At 41.8% G+C, this 21056-nt stretch overlaps 1 protein-coding gene across 15 annotated transcripts; it reads right to left on the minus strand.

Moving 5' to 3' along the window:
• Positions 1–1314: 1314 nt before the first annotated feature.
• Positions 1315–20830, minus strand: LOC112253184 (WASH complex subunit 2). 15 transcript variants are annotated; one of them, XM_024425186.2, is made up of 29 exons: positions 20526–20711; positions 19932–20075; positions 19474–19638; positions 18926–18994; positions 18650–18820; positions 18319–18412; positions 18121–18182; positions 17925–17981; positions 17513–17605; positions 17155–17239; positions 15231–15346; positions 14976–15030; positions 14680–14733; positions 13996–14175; positions 13600–13739; positions 12145–12243; positions 10887–10979; positions 10695–10796; positions 9578–9735; positions 9320–9443; positions 7435–7668; positions 7062–7244; positions 6838–6969; positions 6519–6653; positions 6352–6435; positions 5379–5534; positions 4576–5256; positions 2260–2419; positions 1315–2080 (listed from the first exon to the last, which is right to left on the minus strand). In XM_024425186.2, the coding sequence occupies exons 2-29, from the start codon at positions 20073–20075 to the stop codon at positions 1932–1934; spliced, it is 3975 nt and encodes a 1324-aa protein (XP_024280954.1). In that variant the 5' UTR covers positions 20526–20711; the 3' UTR covers positions 1315–1931. The 15 variants fall into 15 exon arrangements, with proteins under 15 accessions (XP_024280954.1, XP_024280955.1, XP_024280953.1 ...); XM_024425187.2 differs by having other exon boundaries at positions 17155–17257; positions 19474–19655; positions 20526–20708; XM_024425185.2 differs by having other exon boundaries at positions 17155–17257; positions 17925–17978; positions 20526–20707.
• Between the last annotated feature and the right edge of the window lie 226 nt (positions 20831–21056).

A 21056-nucleotide genomic window follows, 5' to 3' on the forward strand; every position in this document is an offset into this window, starting at 1 on the left:
GCAGCGTGCCTAAGGTTCGTTCACACAGATGAGCAGGGACCCTGTGCATCTTTCTTTTGGGGGGTCAGTCATTAGAAAAGTCTTTAAACATGCAAAACAGGAAAGCCCCCCCCACCCCAAAAAAACTTTTTTTTTCTGTCTAAGAATGCGTGGGGCAGAGCCCTGAATGATGGGTCACTACTGGTTCTCTATCAGGCGGTGTGAATGGAAGGTCCGGAAAATCGTTAAAGACTACAACCACCAGAGACATGGACTGTCCTCTCTGCTTCCACATGGCAAGGGGTACTGGTGCATCAATTCTGACACCAACAGACTGCTGAACAGCTTCTATCCCCATGCCACAAGACTGTTAAATAGCTAACAAAATGGCTAGAAGGACTGAGTTGACCCCTGTATTTAATTCTTATTTTACACTCACAGGGCCCTACAGTGATACTCCAACACACATACACTCACACACAATATGCACATACATTTATAGACTCTACACATGAACACCCACTCAAATAAAATCATATACTGTATGCTGCTGCTACTGTTTATCATATATCCGGATGCCTAGTCACTATATATATATATATATGGCTATTTTTTTTTGTACCTTTATTTATCTAGGCAAGTCAGTTAAGAACAAATTCTTATTTTCAATGACGGCCTAGGAACTGTGGGTTAACTGCCTTCTTCAGGGGCAGAATGACAGATTTTGTACCTTGTCAGCTCGGGGATTCGATCTTGCAACCTTCTGGTTACTAGTCCAACGCTCTAACCACTAGGCTACCTGCCTACATACAGTATCTACCTCTAGTGATCCAGCATCCCTGCACATTATAAACATGGTACTGGTACTGACCCTGTATATAGTCTGGCGACATATTTAATCTTGTTTTTCTTATACGAGATATAAGAATACATGTTTGTTTCACCTTATTTGTAGTATTACATTGTTATTATTGCATTTGGAGTTTTCAATTAAAGCATGTCACTGTACTTGAGCATGACATTAAAACTTGGAAATTGAAACTTAAATACCATCCGTGATAGATTTTCCTTATTATTCTAAAATGTAGCAGAATCCTCTAAATGCACCAGTGCAGTTAGTCAACATTTAAAAGTTGATTAGAGATGGCAGTGAATCTTATGTATTAGTAGAATTGTTATAAAAGGATAGGAACCGTGGAAATGGAGTCACAGTGGACCCGAGTAACAGTTATGTTCCTCTTTTAGCTGCATTAGTAATTCCACAATTCATTATCTTAACAAAATACTTTAAAGTAGGTGCTGCAGATCTTAGAAACAAACTTAGCACACATTAAATTTAGCAAAATATAATTTAATTCTTTAAAAAAATAATCTATTGTCATTTATCACAGGCAAAGTTAAATGTAACAATTTCATATTAATTGAAAAACAAAAACAATGATTTCATAACGGTGATATGGCACAGCCCGATGGTGACATGTAATCTCAGAATGGCAATGTTAAACCACATACCCAGAACTCAACTACATGTATAAATCATTGACTATTTCTTTATTAGCAGCTGGCCTAATGATGGCTAAGTCCTGCTACCATGGACATTAAATAAAGACAAATAGTTACTTGTTATCAATCAATCAGAGATGGGTTTAAATCTTAATCCTGGGTTTAAATTTCCATCCGAGGTTATGCTGATCGATGGATTTCTTTTATAGAAAGTCTCGATATAGAAATAGTTTCTCTAAGAACAGTGTTAATATCTCCAACCCCTTTTTCAGTCCTCCAAAAAAAAAAAAATGTTTTCTACACAATTGTAGTTAGTGACAGCATCCCAAATGGCACCCTATTCCCCACAGTGCACACCCTATGAGCCCTGGTCAAAAGTAATGAACCATCTAGTGAATAGGGTGCCATTTAGGACACAGAGTTTTAGTTAATCAGGAACAGTCCACGGTTCAGTTCCCACCCAGAGCATCGAGAGGGTCGTCGAAGATGTTGCCCAAGCCATCCGCTGCACTGGTGTCCTGGGAGGGAGGGCTTTTCCTGAACTTGGATGGAGGCTGCTTGGCCATTGGCTTCACAGTGCTGGGAGAGAAGACGTCATCTGTACAGAGAGAGCATGTCCAGTAGATGTTTCAGTTCAACCTGGTGGCAATGGCATTGTAAGAATGTGTGTGTAAGTATACCCATGTCTGTGGTAAATTTCAACGTGCATGTTGAAAGTTATTGAGGAACAACAAACAATGCAAGATATTCTGAAATATGTGCTCTGCAAACACCCACCCATATCATCATGAAATATGGATTTAGTCTCCGCCTTCTTGAACTTCTCTTTTGGTTTTGAAGTGGCCGTCAAATCAGCAAAGATGTCAACTTTGTCGTCAAACAGGCTGGAATCCAGAGATTTGTCTTTGTGAGCTTTGGGGGTCGTCTCCCCTTCACCCTGGACAACAGAATAAGACACATTCAGAAAAAAAGCAGACACACTTTCCAAGGAATACATGGATTTCCCTCCACCTCCTGTTGCAGAGATCGTGACTCTTGGATAAACTGAGGCAGCATGCACTGAGCCAGACCAACTGCATTTAGACTACTACAATGTACTGTAGGGCTGAGAATTGCCAGGGACCTCAAGATATGATATTATCACGATACTTAGGTGCCGATATGATAAGTATTGTGATTCTATATGTATTGCGATTCAATACTGTGATTTTATTGCAATTTCATGTTTAAAACATACTCACTGACTATATAAAACATTAAGAACACCTGCTCTTTCTATGACATACTAACCAGGTGAAAACTATGATCCCTTATTGATGTCACTTGTTAAATCCACTTCAATCAGTGTAGATGAAGGGGAGGAGACAGGTTAAAGAAGGATTTTTAAGCCTTGAGACAATAGAGACATGGATTGTGTATGTGTGCTATTCAGAGGGTGAAGGTGCAAGACAAAACATTTAAGTGCCTTTGAACTGGGTATGGTAGTAAATTCCAGGCACACCAGTTCTTGTCAAGAACTGCAATGCTACTGTCTTTACTGTCAACAGTTTCCCATGTGTCTCAAAAATGGTCCACTACCCAAAGGACATCCAGCCAACTTGACACAACCGTGGGAAGTGCTTTTGGGCCAGAAGGGGGGGGGGTACAACTCAATTAGGAAGGTGTTCCTAATGTTCAGTTTACTCAGTACTCTGCTGCAGACAGACAAAAGAGCATGAGAAATTTTGTTTTAATCTGTCATGGAAAGAAAAGTGCTGAAAACATGTCGACTAAACATTTAAAAAGAAGATGGAAAACTTGCTATAGGATGAAAAATACCTGAGTTTCGGCACAGACACCACCGATTAGTGCTGGCTGACGTTACCGAATGCTACCCAGCAATAAAAAAATACTTGCGAGTCAAAGTATCGATATAATACCGTCCAAAATAATATGCGATATGTAACTGTATTAAGAGGTCAACCGATTAATCGGAAGGGCCGATTATTTAGGGCCGATTTCAAGTTTTCAAAACAATCGGAAATCGGTAATTTTGGACGCCGATTTCGTTAAAAAAATGTTTACACCTTTATTTCATCTTTATTTAACTAGGGAAGTCAGTTAAGAACACATTCTTATTTTCAATGACTGTTAACTGCCTTGTTCAGTGGCAGAATGACAGATTTTTACCTTGTCGGCTCAGGGATTCAATCTTGCTAACTTACGGTTAACTAGTCCAACGCTCTAACCACCTGCCTCACGAGGAGCCCGCCTGTTCCGCGAATGCAGTAAGAAGCTGGTGTAATGATGTGATGTGAAATGGCTAGCTAGTTAGCGGGGTGTGCGCTAATAGCGTTTCAAACATCACTCATTCTGAGACTTGGAGTGGTTGTTCCCCTTGCTCTGCATGGGTAACGCAGCTTCGAGGGTGGCTGTTGTCGTTGAGTTCCTGGTACGAGGGAGGAGAGGGATGGAAGCTATACTGTTACACTGGCAATACTAAAGTGCCTATAAGAACATCCAATAGTCAAAGGTTAATGAAATACAAATAGTAGAGAGCGAAATAGACCAATAATAACTACAACCTAAAACTTCTTACCTGGGAATATTGAAGACTCATGTTAAAAGGAACCACCAGCTTTCAAATGTTCTCATGTTCTGAGCAAGGAACTTAAAATGTTAGCTTTCTTACATGGCACATATTGCTCTTTTACTTTCTTCTCCAACACTTTGTTTTTGCATTATTTAAACCAAATTGAACATGTTTCATTATTTATTTGAGGCTAAATTGATTTTATTGATGTATTATATTAAGTTAAATAAGTGTTCATTCAGTATTGTTGTAATTGTCATTATTACAAATACATTTTAAAAATCGTCCGATTAATCTGTATTTTTTTTTTTTTTTTGTCCTCAAATAATCGGTATCGGTGTTGAAAAATCATAATCGGTTGATCTCTAAACTGTATCGATATTTCCTCCAACTAGTACGATGAAAAATAAACTAACATTTCAATGACTGTAAGATATTGTAAATTCCTGGCTGCACAATAAATAAAAAATACAGACAGATTGATTGTTCAAATTACTGACAATATTGATCATGACCATTACCTGGAAGAGGTCCTGTTTGGGAGTAGGGTTGCTCCCAGCAGTAATTTTAGTAGTGGGAGTAGAGCTATTTCCCAGCACAAAGATAACCTCTTCATCCTCCTCCTCCAGGAAGGAAGAGGCTTTTGCCTTCTTCGCCGACCTCGGCTTGACCTTCTCGAACAAGTCACCCATGGGGTCGTCAAAGAGGGACGGAGGGGTCGCTTCTTTCGGCGTCAACTCACCCTCCGTAGTCTTTGTGGCGAGTTTGGGGACTGGGGCTAGGGCAGGGACAGACCCAAACAGGTCAGCCTCGTTGGGAGAGGGCAGCACCTTCACCTTGCTTCCCATAGAAAAGTCTCTCTTTAGAGGGGTGTTGGACACTGGTAGTGTTAGAACTGATGGTCTGACAGAGACATCAGTGAGCGGGGGTTGGGAGGGTAAGGAGGCAGGTAAGAAGGAGGGTAAGCCAGTGGTTGGGGCTTGGTTGGGTAGACTAGGCCGGGGCAGGGTTAAGTTAGGTAGTGCCAGGCTAGGCTCAATTGGGTTAAGTAGTGCCAAACTAGGCTGGGTTGGATGAGGTAGGGTTGGGCTGTGTCCGGCCGGGTCCTCTCCCTGGTTTTTCTGGTCTACGGAGCTCTGTGCTGACATCTGCCGTGCTGCCCTGGTCTGGGGCCTGCGGCGGATGGAGCCTTTAGCTCGACACTACAGGAAGAGAAGACGCATGAAGTCATAACAGGGGCTGATTAAGGAAGGTACCAGGTTTAGCTTTAGGTGTGCTTTGTTTCCCCCACACCCCAGTGCCTGACCTCTGACCCTTAACCAACCTTGTTGGCACACTGTAGCACAGACACCTGGACAGGGCGGTCGAAGCTAAGCCCTCCTTCGCTGGGGGACTGGGTCCATGCTGGACTGGGGCTGAGGCCTGAGGAGCTGGGGCTCAGGCCTGTTAGGAGGGCAACAGGGTTGATCACCAGGTTGGTCTGAGAGTGGGGAGGAGGAACACATTTGTTCATCAACTAAAGTCCTTTATAAGAGAGTGTTTATAGCACAGTGAGGATACATACAAATGGTTGTCACATTATAGAATTGGATTTACAAGTAATTTTGTTCATGCAGTTCCTCATGATCATCAGAATAAAGTGGTAGACAGAGGAAAGAGAGAGCCCAAGAATAAAGCCAAAATGTAGACATAGGAATGACATCTATTCATGCAATTTCAGGAAGAAGAAAGGCTGAGCAATCGCTTTCAGTCTGATGGTAAAAAACGAAACATTATGCAAATCAATCTGACAGTCACGCTGTCGCAGTTTAGCTTTTATGCCAGCAGTGGAAAAGACGACATGATTCATGTCAAAGGCGGAGGTTCAAAGATGTCTGGCAGAGAACACATGTTGGACAAATAAACTCTCACTCAGAAAGAATAAAGAGAGTAAAACATTGAGTGATTTAAAAGAAGAAGTTATTTACTTGGAGTTTTCCTATCCATGACGAAGGCTCTTTAGATTTTACAGGGCTTCTGTGCAGTTGAACAACATAGATCAGGTAAAAAGCTCCAATGCAGCTGTTTCTCAATATGTCTCAAGTCTCAATATCAAATAATTTATTGGTAACAATTAAATAACTTATTTTTGACCATTTTATTTGAAAAACAAGGAACCAATCAGATCAGCTCTGAAAAAAAATCTAGTGTGAAAAGATATGCGATTGATCAAAAGACCAATTAGTTGAAAAACAAATATTAGAATTGGACTGCCTTTGTAAACTAGCCTTCGTAAGACTTTGTTTCATCAGCCTTACCTCACTCCCTGTGACTGGTTCTGTGACAGAAGGTTTTGGGGATGGCTCGTCTTTACCGGGTTTACTGGGCTTCGCCGATACTTTCTGAGGTCAAATGAAAGACAAGGACTGAGGGTGAAGTCATCAGTAAATTAATCAAGTTCTATTGTATTGATTGAATAGGGTACCGGCCGAAGAGCTTTGGGATTGACAGAGCTGAAGAGATCATCTTCATCCTCATCACTCAAAGGTGTTGGGGCTGCCGACCTCACTGAGCTGGGCCTGGACTTCACTGAGCTACTAGCATTACTGGGCCTGAACCTCTGAGACAGGAACACAGCACTTTATCACCAACAATATCATAAGTACAATTAATTTATCACTAAAAGTAATAGCAGGTAGTACGCGTCAATGTGCATCCACCCTGGTCCTGGTGAGTGCAGGCTTTTGCTCTCGCCCAACACTAACACCTTTCCCATCTCACTGAGTGCGGTCCCTAGAACTCACCACAAACTTGTCAGGCGTGGCGAAGATGTCAACGTCAGGGTGGTTGTCTCTCTGCTGAGTGTGACTGAAGAGCAGTTCCTCATCCTGGAACACCCCGGTACTGCTCTTGGTATGAGGACGCTCCTCTGCAGGCTAACGCACAGACATAGGATTTACACACATATACAGACAGACGCACGCACACAGGAATTGTAAGTAGTATGAATAAACAAACCCAGACAAACCTTTAGTGTGTTTATGGCAGCTGGTTTGCTAGGTATGGAGATAGGGACAGTCCAGTCAGCACCCTCCTCATCATCAAACAGACTGACGGTGTTCTTCTTCTTTTTGGACTCCTTTTCCATGGGGGGCGGGCCGTCAGACAGGAAGTCATCACCATCAGTCTTGTCCAATGTGCTCTTAGTCTGCTTGTTAAGTGACAGGAAGATAAAGAGAGTCTGAGTATAGCACCTTACACTTAGGAGCAGGGCTCCATCTCAATTCACCTTTCCTCTCTCCTTACCTCAATCTCAACCATACTGGAAGAGAATGTCCAAGGTCAGTCCTAGATTTGAGCTTAGGGGGAACTTCTACCCTCAGCCTTATGTAACGTCTCACCTTGACTGCTCCCAGTCGGTCTCCCAGCACGTTGATCCCTCCAAACAGACTGACGGCCCCTACTGGCTTCTTCTTACTCTCACTGCACTCTAGTAGAGAGGACAGGGGCTGTACCTCAGGACCCTGAGCTGCCCTCTCCTCTGCACGCCTATTCTCCACTGAGGGAGGAGGTGCCGTCACCTCAGGTTTGTCTGTGTGGACCCGTGAGGGGGCTGGGGAGGCCACAGCAGCAGCCTAGAGAACAGGGCAAGGGCACAGGAGACAAGGGTATTAACTAAGGGGTGAATGACAAGTTGTTTAAAATTCAATAATACATACATATCACTGCAGGGATGTTACCACACATATATTTCCATGAAGAGTACAACACAAACATGAATAAAAATAGTACTTTACCAAAGAAACTATGAATAAAAACATTTTCATTCTATATTTGAATAGATAAGAGCCTACATCCAGTGCATTCGGAAAGTAATCAGGCCCCTTGACTTATTCCACATTTTGTTAAGTAACAGCCATATTCTAAAATGTATTACATTGGGAGGGTTTTCCTCATCAATCTACACAATATCCCATAATGACAAAGCAAAAACGTTAAGAAAAAGAAAAACTGAAAAATGACACGAACAGAAGTATTCAGACCCTCAGTACTTTGTAGAAGCACCTTTGGCAGCGATTACAGCCTTGCGTCTTCTGGGGTATGATGCTACAAGTTTGGCACACCTGTATTTGGGGAGTTTCTCCCATTCTTCTCTGCAGATCCTCTCAAGTTGTCAGGTTGTATGGGGAGCGTTGCTGCACAGCTATTTTCAGGTATCTCCAGAGATGTTTTGATTGGGTTCAAGTCCGGGCTCTGGCTGGGCCACTCAAGGACAATCAGAAACTTGTCCTGAAGCCACTTCTGCATTGTCTTGGCTGTTGGCTTTGGGTGCTTGTCCTGTTGGAAGGAGAACCATCTCACCAGTCTGAGGTCCTTAGCGATATGGAGCAGGTTTTCATGAAGGATCTCTTTTTTCCGTTCTTCTTTCCCATAATCCTGACTAGTCTCCCAGTCCCTGCCGCTGAAAAACATCCACACAGCATGATGCTGCCACCACGTTTCACCGTAGGCATGGGACCAGGTTTCCTCCAGACTTGACGCTTGGCATTCAGGCCAAAGAGTTCAATCTTGGTTTCATCAGACAAGATAATCTTGTTTCTCATTGTCTGAGAGTCTTTATATGTCTTTTGGCAAACTCCAAGCGGTCTGTCATATTCCTTTTACTGAGGTGTGGCTTCAGTCTGGCCACTCTACCATAAAGGCTTGATTGGTAGAGTGCTGCAGAGATGGTTGTCCTTCTGGAAGGTTCTCCCATCTCCAGAGGTACTCTGGAGCTCTGTCAGTGTGGTGAGTGTCTTTCCAAATCATCTCCAATCAATTGAATTTACCACAAGTGAACTCCAATCAAGTTGCAGACACATCTCAAGGATGATCAATGAAACAGGATGCACCTGAGCTCAATTTCAAGACTCATAGTAAAGGGTCTGAATACTTAAGTAAATTAGGTATTTCGGTTTATTTTTATATACATTTGCAAACATTTCTAAAAACCTGTTATCACTTTCTCATCTAGGGGTATTGTGTGTAGATTGATTTTTATTGGCTTAATCCATTTTAGAATATGGCTGTAACATAACAAAATGTGGAAAAGGGGAAGGGGTCTGAACACTTTCCTAATGCATGGTATTACTGAATTCCATTGTTGCCTCGAAGGCTTTTCACCTTTAGGTTATTATTCATGTCAGTGGCTACTTCCCAAAATGGCAACCTATTCCCTATATAGTGCACTATATAGGGAACAGGGTGCCATTTATGACATAGACCGAATCTGTAACCCAGGCTTACTTTAGGGTCAGCTAGAGTAGAGCTGTTGTTTATGGCTGGTTTGAAGACGAAGAGGGATCCCTTATCTTCACCATCCTCAGTCTCATCTTCAAACAGGAGAGACGCTCTCTGTGGCTTCTTTGGACTGCATCAACACAGACATTTACACCCATCAAAACACCACCAAGACCCTAACTAGAGAGTGATTTCACTTTCTTTTTTTAACACTACTCAAACATTTTAGCACAGTTTCTCTTTTGTTGGGGATATAAAGTTTACCTCAACTCCTTGGTAGCAGCAAAGAGATCGTCATCATACTCATCGAACAGGCTGTCGAAAGGATCTGCTTTGACACTGGGTAGACGATAAGGGTTGCTATCACTGGACTTCATCCCTCCAGTCTTTCCTGCACTATGCTTGGAGCTCATCCAATGGTCCTGATACAGACAGAATACAAAGGGTTAAATAGATAGCATGTGTTGAAGTATTAGTGACAACCTTCACTATCAAGCCCGGTTCAAAATCTACCCCTTGCCCCCTACCCTTCTGGTGTTTGCAGATTTGTAGGAATAGGATGGTTGTAAGATATATCTGAAGCTGTGCTGAGCCCATTGGATGGAGTTGCCATCACCATATTGGCTATGGGAAATTCCACGGTTACAGAGTGATGCAGAAACTCAGATCTTACACTTTAAAATATATGTCAAACAAAAACCAATGATTGAAAAGTTACGCAAACCATACAACCCTAATCCCAAGGACAACAAACAATTTCCACAGAAATTGTTACAAAAACTACATTTACTTGAAGAACAGTGCAGATGTAAAGTTTGGTAACAGAATGACGGTTTGTTCCATCTGTACTGTTCTTCAAGTAAATGTGTTTTTGTAAAATGTTCTGTGGAAACTGTTAAAAGTAGTCTTCGTGCATAGAGTTGTATGGTTTATAAAAATAAATATTTACACTACTGGTCAAAAGTTTTAGAACACCTACCACGAGTGTGCAAAGCTGTCAAGGCAAAGGGTGGCTACTTTGAAGAAACTTAAATATGAAATATAGTTTGATTTGTTGAACACTTTTTTGGTTACTACACAATTCCATATGTGTTATTTCATAGTTTATGTCTTCACTATTATTCTACAATGTAGAAAATAGTAAAAAAATAAAGAAAAAGCCTTGAATGAGTAGGTGTTGTAAAACCTTTGACCGGTAGTGTATATATATTTTTTTACAGAAATTATCACTCAGATACTGTGGAATTGCCCACACACCTGTCCAGTTATTTCAGATCTGTTAATACAAAAATGGGTAGTGGCTACAGAAGGAGGCATTCTTTTCTGAAAGGCTGATGTTGAACTGAAGTTTATGCAGCAAGGTTCCGTTCCCTCCCATTACCTCGTCATCACTGAAGACGGCACTAGAAACCGGTTTCTTGACTTGTGGTGTGGCATCTTCAGTTTGGCTTGATTTAGACTTCTTCGCAGACACAAACAGATCCTGCATAATGAAAGAAAGTGGTTAGATATGAAGAGGAAGGTACCAATTCATTATATTTTATGGGCCGATAGTCATAGCTCATTTTCTCACCTCATCCTCCTCGTCAACAAATATGGACAGAAGAGCTTTGCTCTGAAGTGTCGGTTCTGGCTTGGACTGACTCTTAGGGATGGTTGGACATATCTGTAGAAAGACAGGGACAGAAAGTTGAGGTCAAATCTGTGAAACAAAGTGTGCTCCATGATCACCCTGACAATTCTACAGGGTTCACACAGTGGCAAGTCAAATTCAAGGACTTAAGTACTTTTTCAATCACTGATATTTATTTTCAAGGACCATCAATCTGTAACTGTTCATATTATGTCATTGTTTCTAGACGCCACCAGATGGCAGTAAATGGAGGAACCCAATGAAGGGGGGGAAAAAGTAGTTTCATCACTACCTTACAAGTTCTACTCAATAATACATTGTTTCACTACATACATGAGTGGTATGTCAGTACTGATGAGGTTCTAATTTGAGTAGTGATGAGCAGAGTTTTGTGACATGCCTACTGGTGAACACACATTACTACACAACTCCAGCTTAATGACTGTGCTTTTATTCTGCATTTGGGAATCTATTACTTAATAGCTACGAAAAGCGCCTCGTTTCCGACTGGCAGCTTTAGTGTCGCCGGCCGGGAAAAGGGTGGGTTGGCTGTGTGAGGAACACGGCACCTTAACAGCCACCAGAAGGGCAGGAGCACAGCCGTCACGCGATAAAGCGGGCAAAAAAGCTTTGGAGGAAGTTCCAGAGAAAAAGTCACAAATGTAGAACTGGCGCCAGCGCAGGATGCAGCGTTGTCATTCCCCCTTCATGTGGCTCTTCAGGAGCAATTCACCCATGCTCGCAATGTCAAAGTCTGATGCAGTTTTTTGCACCTTACATGGTGTGGGTTGGTTGGTTCCACTGATGTAGTGGTAAAAAGGTGGGTAAACTATACTATACAAAAATATAAAACGCAACATGTAAAGTGTTGGTCTCGTGTTTCATGAGTTGAAATAAAAAATCCCAGAAATGTTCCATATGGACAAAAGGCAGGATCTAATTTTACCGCCAATTTAGGTATCAATGTGACGTTTGAGGAAACAAAACTCAGTAGTCTGCCTGGAAAATAATTCGCAAGACCAATAGAATTTTCATGTTGACATATTTTATCATTATCTGTTCTCCTCTCATCTAATTCAACTACATTCAAGTAATGGACCCTTACTTGAGAATAAGTGTTGAAAAGCACACCTGTGAGTTAGAGAGAAAAAGAGATATTGCATATAGAGATGATGGATGGATAAAAGATGATTCCCACCTCCTCTGACTCTTCACTGGGGGAGGGCCGTTGCTTCTTTAGTGTCTCAGTCAGCAGGGTCTTGGTACCAGGACCAAACATGGAGACATCTGCTGGCATCTAAACACAACCAACAACCTCATCACTGAAACCAACAACCATCATCAGTGCAACATGTAATCATGATACCCAATTCCCCTAAATCAATAACCATGATCATGATCACGTATCCAACTTAATATGTAGGTTGTTCACCCATAAAAGTATTAATTAATTCAAGGTTTATACAAATATGTCCATTCAACAGAGAATTGCGTCAGAAAAACAGTAGTCTAACCCCCATGTCGCTACCATAGATGGTTTAAAAGTTAGACAATTTACTCTGAGAATTTAGCATGTTTAGAGTGAATGAAATGTAATCACAGGCATGATCAAAGTGGCCACTGCTCCATAGAACAACATCACTAACAGAACTCCCGAGCGGCACAGCGGTCTAAAGCACTGCTTTGCAGTGCTAGTGGCGGCATACAGATCCGGGTTTGATCCCGGGCTGTGTCACAGCCGGCTACGACCAGGAGACCCATGAGGCGTCCGGCGTCATCCGGGATGTCCTTGTCCCATCCCGCTCTAGTGACTACTTGTGGCAGGCCGGGCATATGCACGCTGACTTCGGTCGCCAGTTGTACGGCGTTTCCTCCGACACATTGGTGCAGCTGGCTTCCAGGTTAAGCGAGCAGTGTGTCAAGAAGCAGTACAGCTTGGCAGGGTCGTGTTTCGGAAGACGCATGGCTCTTGACCTTGGCCTCTCACGAGTCCGTACAAGAGTTGCAGCGATAGGACAATTGGATACCACGAAATTGTGGAGAAAAAGAGGTAAAAAGTCAACTAGTGGTTGCAGGTCAAACGAGTGGGAACAAAATAGGCTTTTTCTAAATGAAATATGCAGTATAAAAACAAAATAGGGACTAAATATGTATTTATTTACAAAGCTAACAGACAATTTCAATAATCACCCTCCATGAAGACAATATGTTCATGTTTGTTGTGTATTTCTGAATCTTTCCCTTTAAATCGGCATAGAAATGGCACCTCTCAACGTAGATTGGTATCAAGTTGATTTTGATTGGTCTAACCTGCAAAAACACCTCCAAATGGTACCACCTCCCAATGCCAAATATGGAAGGGATAGACCCAAGAGCAGCACAGTCGAAACTAGCAACGGTCACAACAAAACGAACATTCTTATTTCATCAACACTTTCAAGTATAAGTATACTAAAGTTAAATTGCAGAGAACAATGTAATGATTCATTGTGTGTGATTTATAATGACATGGGACAAAGAAAACCATGTTTTGACAACTTTCATAGCATCCTCTTGAATTGCCCCGTTTTACTCTACATTCTAAGGTAGTGAGCGGAGTCCCTATGATACAGTATAGGTAAAAACAATGCTCTGTGCACGTGTGTATATTCACCTGTTCTTCCTCCTCCACCACCTCCCTTCTGCTCTGTAGAGGGGGCAGAACACCAGAGCTTTCACTGAAGATGTCACCATCCTCATCACCTCCTCCAAACAGATCCACTGTCTTCTTCTGCTTGGGTTCCTCCTGTCCAGCTGAACACAGGTAACAACACATTATAACAACACATTAACAACACATGCTAAAGACAGTTATAGTGTGGCAAGATCTAAGATGTGAAACTTACTGCATGAATAAAAATAAGGTGAACACTTGATTCACACACCTAACTGATGTATTGGCGTGATGTCAAAGTAAGGTTTTCACTGATATTTTACGATCATTGATCTCAAGATGGGACCTCGCCCACCATGCTAGCGAGAGAGAGAGGTTACGGTTTGATTGACTTACCTGAGCTGGATTTATTAAGGCTTTCGCCAGTGAAGAAGTGATCCTCCTCATCGTCAAACAGCCCCCCTAAAGCGGTCTTTCTAGGGGCTGATGTCTGAGTCTTGATGGGTTTGGCTGGACTGCCGTTCTCTCTACCCTCCACTGAGTCAGAGTCATTAGGTGTGCCAAACAGGCTGTTCTCTATGGGGAAAGAGGACAGGATAGACTTGTCAGATAAAATCTGGAGGATAAAATTGTCAATACCATCACAGAATTGTCAACATAGTACAGTAGACGGTCTGTGGTCATGTATTGTAATAGTATTTAGTATGAATTTAATAAATCCAATTCAGAAAGGCAGGACGATATCTTCAGAGGCATTATGTTTTCAAGCCACAGAAAACTGTCTATCATTTGAGTAACACTGTTATTACGGTTTAATCTTTCAAAGGCCTTGGTTGTCCTTAGGGCATGTTTCTATGCTCCCGAGTGGCGCAGCGGTCTAAGACACTGCATCTCAGTGCAAGAGGCGTCACTGTAGTCCCTGGTTCGAATCACATCCGGGCTTGATTGGGAGTCCCATAGGGCGGCGTACAGCATCGTCTGGGTTTGGCCGGTGCAGGCCGTCATTGTAAATAAGATTTTGTTCTTAACTGACTTGCCTAGTTAAATAAAGGTTCAATAAATACATACAAATTGTATTACCTGGGAAAATTGGCACAGCCCCTGAAGGAATCTTCTTAGCAGGCTTGACAGGTTCTGGCAGGAACACAAAGGTCAAATGAATAAGGTAACCCACGACAAATAAATTATAAGCAGTGACCACAGCCATTACACAAAATTAACAACATTCTCAATTCACTTACAAGAAAACATCCTGAAAAGGAAAGCAACCATCTAAACTTGCAGAAAAAGAAAAAAAAGTTGATTGCAAAACATCTAGTGTGTCCTAATGAAAACATCCTTGGTGCTTCAACAGATAGTTGTATGGCTATTATTACCTGTGGTCTTCTCCTCCGCTACAGGCTGTTTAGGTGGATCAGAGAACAGATCCCCCTGGACAACAAACATATTATCAGACAAAACTAATTTAATGTACTCTTCGGGAGCTTTTAAAAGGCTGTAGATTGATCTGGTTCTTTTTGAACAGTTCACTTATTGATTTCTATCCATCATATTATGTGAAACAACAATGGGTAAGTAACATGTAAAAAGTAAGACATGGAAGCTACAAAATGGCGTTCATGTGAGCCTACCTCATCAAACAGTCCTCTCCCTCGACTGAAGAGGCCCCCTTTTCCTCCAAACGGAGAGAAGTCCTCGTCCTCCATCTTGGGTGGCCCGAATAACTCCTCGCTGTCATCTTCATCAGCTACAACACAAACAGGTAACAACAAGTCAAAACAAATACTGGTAAACACTGCAATGTCATGACTGCTTGTCAAATGACATCTAATTCAGTCACTTTGGAGCGAGACCAACTCCACTAATGCTCTTCTGACTGAAGTGTTATGAATTAACAGTTAGCTTAGCAGGTACAATATAATTGGATACATAGTGTGAGAGATTAGGTGCTTGTACACAATGCGCAGTAAAGAAAACTCTTTTAGATGAGTGCACTGCTGTCCTACCCAGTGGCCTCTCAGCCTTGGGCTCTTTCTTTGCTTTACTGTTCTTCTTACAGGATTCAGAGAAGTGACACGGGGAAGGAAACATGAGCATGCAGAAAGAACAATGATATGTAGTGAAACATGTATGTGCTGTTGTAATCTGCCAACATTATTTGCATTATGAAATCACATGTTGTAGTATGGCCTACATCATGTGCAAATGTACTAACTGAAAACACATCTTGGAACGTGTATGGAGCAAATAGTGGCCATAATAATCAAAACAGAGTACAGACACATGAATTTAGGTAGATTGTTATTGAGTGAAGTGTATGATCATTAGTCTGGGTGCCAGACTGTGTTCCGCATAGTCATATCAAGATGTCATCCAATATTTTAAGCCTGAATTGAGAATTACAGTGGCCAGAAAAAAGTATCTGAACCCTTTGGAATTACCTGGATTTCTGCATTCTACATTGGTCATCAAATTTGATCAAATCTTCATCTAAGTCACAACAAGACAAACATAGTGTGCTTAAACTAATAAGAAAGGAGAAAAAAAAGGCACAGCACACCAACATCAAAACCTCACCCAACTGTAAAGTATTGTGGAAGGAGCATCATGGTTTGGGGCTGCTTTGCTGACTCAGGCCTGGACTCCTTGCTATCATTGACGTAAAAATGAATTCCCAAGTTTATCAAGACATTCTGCAGGAGAATGTTAGGCTGTCTGCCAATTGAAGCTCAACAGAAGTTGGGTGATGCAACAGGACAACAACCCAAAACACAATTAAATCTTCAACAGAAGAAAATACGCCTTCTGGAGTGGCCCAGTCAGACTACTGACCTCACCCCAATTGAGATGCTGTGGCATGACCTCAAGAGCGGTTCACAAACATCCTCAAGAATATTGCTTAACTGAAAGCGTTTTGTAAAGAGGAATGGTCCAAAATTCCTCCTGACCGTTGTGGAGGTCTGATCCGCAACTACAGAAAACATTTGGTTGAGGTTACTGCTGCCAAAGGAGGGTCAACCAGTTCACATACCTTTTCCACCCTGCACTGTGAGTGTTTACACAGCGTGTTCAATAAAGACATGAAAATGTATCATTGTTTGAGTGTTATTAGTTTAAGCAGACTGTGTTTGTATATTGTTGTGACCTAGATGAAGATCAGATCAAATTTTATGACCAATTTATGCAGAAATCAAGGTATTTCCAAAGGGTTTACGTACTTTTTCTTGCCACTGTAGATAAAAAAATGTAAGCAATTGTCTGAGGATGGTGCTGGACCATCTGACATAAAAAGAAAGGACATTTTGATGAAAAGGCTTTAAATAAAAAGGGTAAAAATCCAGGCATGTCACATTGCTGCAAAAGACACAGGGCCATACGATCATATGGCGATAAGTTAGCTAAAGCAGAAACACACTGGTACCCAGGCTAGCATATGAGCTCATACAGTTAACCTTCATAGAAACCATGATATGTTTAACATAAACCAAAACATGGTAGAGGTGATAATGGACGTGCTGAATAGTTTGTAATTCAGGTCATATCAACCCAACATACATGTGCGATCTCCCTCTGGCTTGCTGATAGGTTCCCCTTTGATTCTGGCGGCCAGCTCATCAGCAAAGGATGATGGTCTTGGGTTCTGAATGTGACACAACGACTTCCGTAAAAGAGAGGTGGAATAGATCATCAATATTCATGTAAGGGGACATGCAATTAACTACAACAAATATTTCACATTTATGTCTACATTCAATAGCGGAGACATGACACAATCATTATGCTCCCTCAAGTCATAAAACAGATGTATTAGCAATGTTGACTTAGCTGGATAAAGGCTAGTTATATTTCATAAATGATCTGTCCATCATATTATTAGTACCAGTCTCCACCAGCAAACCATAATCAGACATACCTTTCTGTCATCATCATCATCATCTTCGTCCGATTCTCCGAATATGTCTGAATCTCCCTCCTCGTCCTCATCATCACTCAACATAGACAACTTCTGAAGGGGAAATCATTCAATGTCATCCATGAGGTTGGAAATAAAATCACAATCCTCACTAAGGTGTAATCATTACCATCATCGCCATAAACAGCAGCATGCTTATGGCCAGTGTCTAGAGTGTAGGTAGGATTCAATCAATCACACTTTTCTGTTGTGTTTCATCATTGATTAAATTGGCAAATACCTCAATCATCCCTTGTCAGAATTGTGCACACAGCGATACAATCCTGTACGTTTGTTATTGTTATCACAGAGATATCAACTAACTCTGGGTTAGATCTTCGACCCTGACAGTCACAGTGAAATTGACCTTCACCTTCTTCTTAATGGTGCCTGGCCCCTCCTCATCCTGGTCGAAGTCATCGTCTGACTGCTGTTCACATAAACACCACAGGGATAATACAGTTATCTAAATCAAATTGTCAGTATTCTCAACTTATTTTGAGGATAATAATAATGCCAACTTCACACTTAAAAAAACATTGACTCTTTCTGGATGAAAAAAGACTTACGTTAGCATCTTTGCCATCTTCGCTCACAATGACGGTGTCGTGATCACTGTCGACTGACATCTCTGTGAAGTAAAGAATGACATCAGTTTCACTTTCTCTGAGAAACACGGCTAATGTTAGACGAGAAACACTATGCTTGGAAGAGTGTTTAACACGAACAATATAAACACATGCCAAGAATACACAGAGGTGATCTACCTTCACTGGAGAGGTCTCCCAGTCCAACATCTTCTTGCCCCATAAAGAGCTGAGAGCCAATCAGATATGGTAAAGGCCTGTCCACATACAGGTCCTTCACACAGAGAGAGGTGGGTTAGAGAAGGAAAGAAGGGGAGGAAGCGGTAAGAGAAAACGAAGTGCTTAACCTGTCCTACACCCCAAAGACAAATCAAAAACAGTGGCATGGAAACATTGGCCATCCTCCCTAGACTAGACTGGGCAGATACTAATTCTAACGTGATATCTGGAGGCGTGAATAACTTGAATTCTCTCTCTAATCCTGTATGTTTCCAGATGATTCCAAACTCACCTTGGGCTCCAGTATGGGCTCCACTCTGTCTGTGGCCTCCTCGTCCTCCGAGTCAGAGTTTCCTGCCTTGATGTCTAGCTGCTCAAATGCAGAGTCCAGCACCATCAGACCGTAGTTCACTGCTTCCTGGACCTTAGGAATCAGCTGGGCTTCCTTCTGCTCACGAGTCTTCTAATGCGGGGTAATTGAATTTAACTATCCCCGGGGAGGAACTCACGTTGTCACAGTGCTATACATGTCACAGCACATCAAGGAAGGAGTAGGTAGATAATTTACCTGCTCAGGCAGTCTCTCCAAGGCCTCAGGCTTTGGCACCGCCTCCTCCACCTCCTCATCATACACTCTCTGATGAGGTCAAACAAACAAATATCAATAACACATCACACAATCAATAAAAGAAGAATGAGTTAGAATCTATCAATGTAACACAGCACCTTGTGATAGTGAACAAAAAGAGGCGGCACCATGAGCAAGCAGATCATTAAACACAAGAGTCATCAGTTCCTCATAGTTCTGTACCGTGTAGCACGATTCATCTTTTCTTCATTTTGTTAAAAGCTTGTGAAGTTTCAAAATATCTGGGAAATGTAAAATACGGCACAACCATCCTCTAAAGAAGAGGGGCACAAAGCTCAACAGAGGAACAAGACATTGGTCGTGTTCTTTTGGGCACACTGTAGTAAAACAAATTTGAAGCAAAAGAAAGTACATCTGGATTACTTAGACAAGTCAAGGACAGGTAGTCCTTCCCCTGTTTCAGTCCGTTTTCTTCCATTAAAATGCTCTAATGAAGACGACCATTGTATTTCCAGTCCACAACGTACGTTTTCAATGAATTGTGTGTTGGAGAGCATGAGGAAGTCGTTGAAGACGGTGTGCATGCAACAGTCTGTGGCCTTGGTGTCTCTGATCAGTCCATCCAGCCGCTTCTCTATCTCATGAGTCTTTGACAGCATCCTCTGGGAGAAGTCTTGCAGGAACAGGAAGAGCTGTGGAGGAGGGGATACTAACAACTGTTTAATCTTCATCTATTCAACAGTGTATCTGATTATTCAGTAGCGGACGTTGTCTTTGCCACAGCTTAAAGGCTAGTTAATCTGTTGCATTGCTGTTTACAACGCTCTGTGAATGCTCTACCCATAACATGTAGAGTTAGAGGCTGAGAGCCTGCCTGCCAGTCTGTTTCTGCTTCAGCCACCAGATGATACACTGTTAAATGCATTAGAAACAGCTGGGAATTCAGAAACTGAATAATAACTTGGAGATAATAACCAAAGCCTACTCCTGAGTCTGCAGCCAGGGACCATTTGGCGCTGGTCTGTCGCATCTCTTCCAAGGTCCAGAGTCTCTCCCACACCTGGCCATCCTTCCCTGTGTGATTGCTCTTGCTGGGGACATTTGCCATGCCAACCCGCAACCCGCTCATCTGAAACAATATTGAAGGATTTATTCAGTGGGAATAACCTGGAGAAAACATTTCAAACGGGAGTTCAGCATGGACAATAACGATTTAAAAGTTACCTACTGTTTAGTGCAAACTGAATGCCATCAATTACGTGATTTGTCAAAAATAAACCCAAATTATATAATTTAGGTAGTAACACAGGCATGGGGTTGGCAAATGCGAGCCAGATTAGCTAGCTAGTTTGGTACCCTAGTTAGCAAGCAAACTAGTTTTCGAACATTGTAGGTGCAATGCTTCATTGGGAAGTCGCAAGCTTTCGCAAAATGTCATTTGGAATGTTAGCATAGTATATATAGGACGTTAGTTAGTTTAATAAATGTTGATGCACTGCCAGAGACTGGCTGTCTAGCTAGGCAATGAATCATTGAGAGCATACTCTCGCACTTTAAGGGATATTTTTACTAAACTCACCTTAGTAACTGTTGTAAAAACTGTTGTCCACGTTAGTGAAATATGAGCCCCAAAAGTCGTAAAAAGAGACTCGATTATGTTAAACTCAGCCGTTCCTCAATGAGCTTCTGACAGGTCGGCCATATTCTGTCTGGAGGCAATCAGCTGACGGCAGTCACCTGACTCAATGCAACGTTACCACATCAAATTGGCAATAGTAATCAATACATACAGGTCTTTGTTTGTATGGGATGTAATGTGTATGTTGAATGCATTGTCATGTTATTGAATTGCATGCAGTTTTCCTTAGCTAGAATTGTTAATTTATTTACTCTAGGCCTAGTCTAATCTTTTAAGAAACACTGCAGTTCATTCATTTTGTGGACTTTCTACCTCTGACGTCACCCCATTGAAGTTGACGATTCAAACGGTCCAAGGTTAAGGTTAGGTAAGGGTTACGGGTAGGGGTTTGCTAGAGACGTCCCAATGATAACGTCTCAAGGTTTAATAAAAGTTAAATGAAATAAAAAAATAACATTGGGTTGTCACTAG

The sequence above is a fragment of the Oncorhynchus tshawytscha genome, linkage group LG16, assembly GCF_018296145.1.
Source record: "Oncorhynchus tshawytscha isolate Ot180627B linkage group LG16, Otsh_v2.0, whole genome shotgun sequence".
In the NCBI taxonomy this organism is placed as follows: domain Eukaryota; kingdom Metazoa; phylum Chordata; class Actinopteri; order Salmoniformes; family Salmonidae; genus Oncorhynchus; species Oncorhynchus tshawytscha.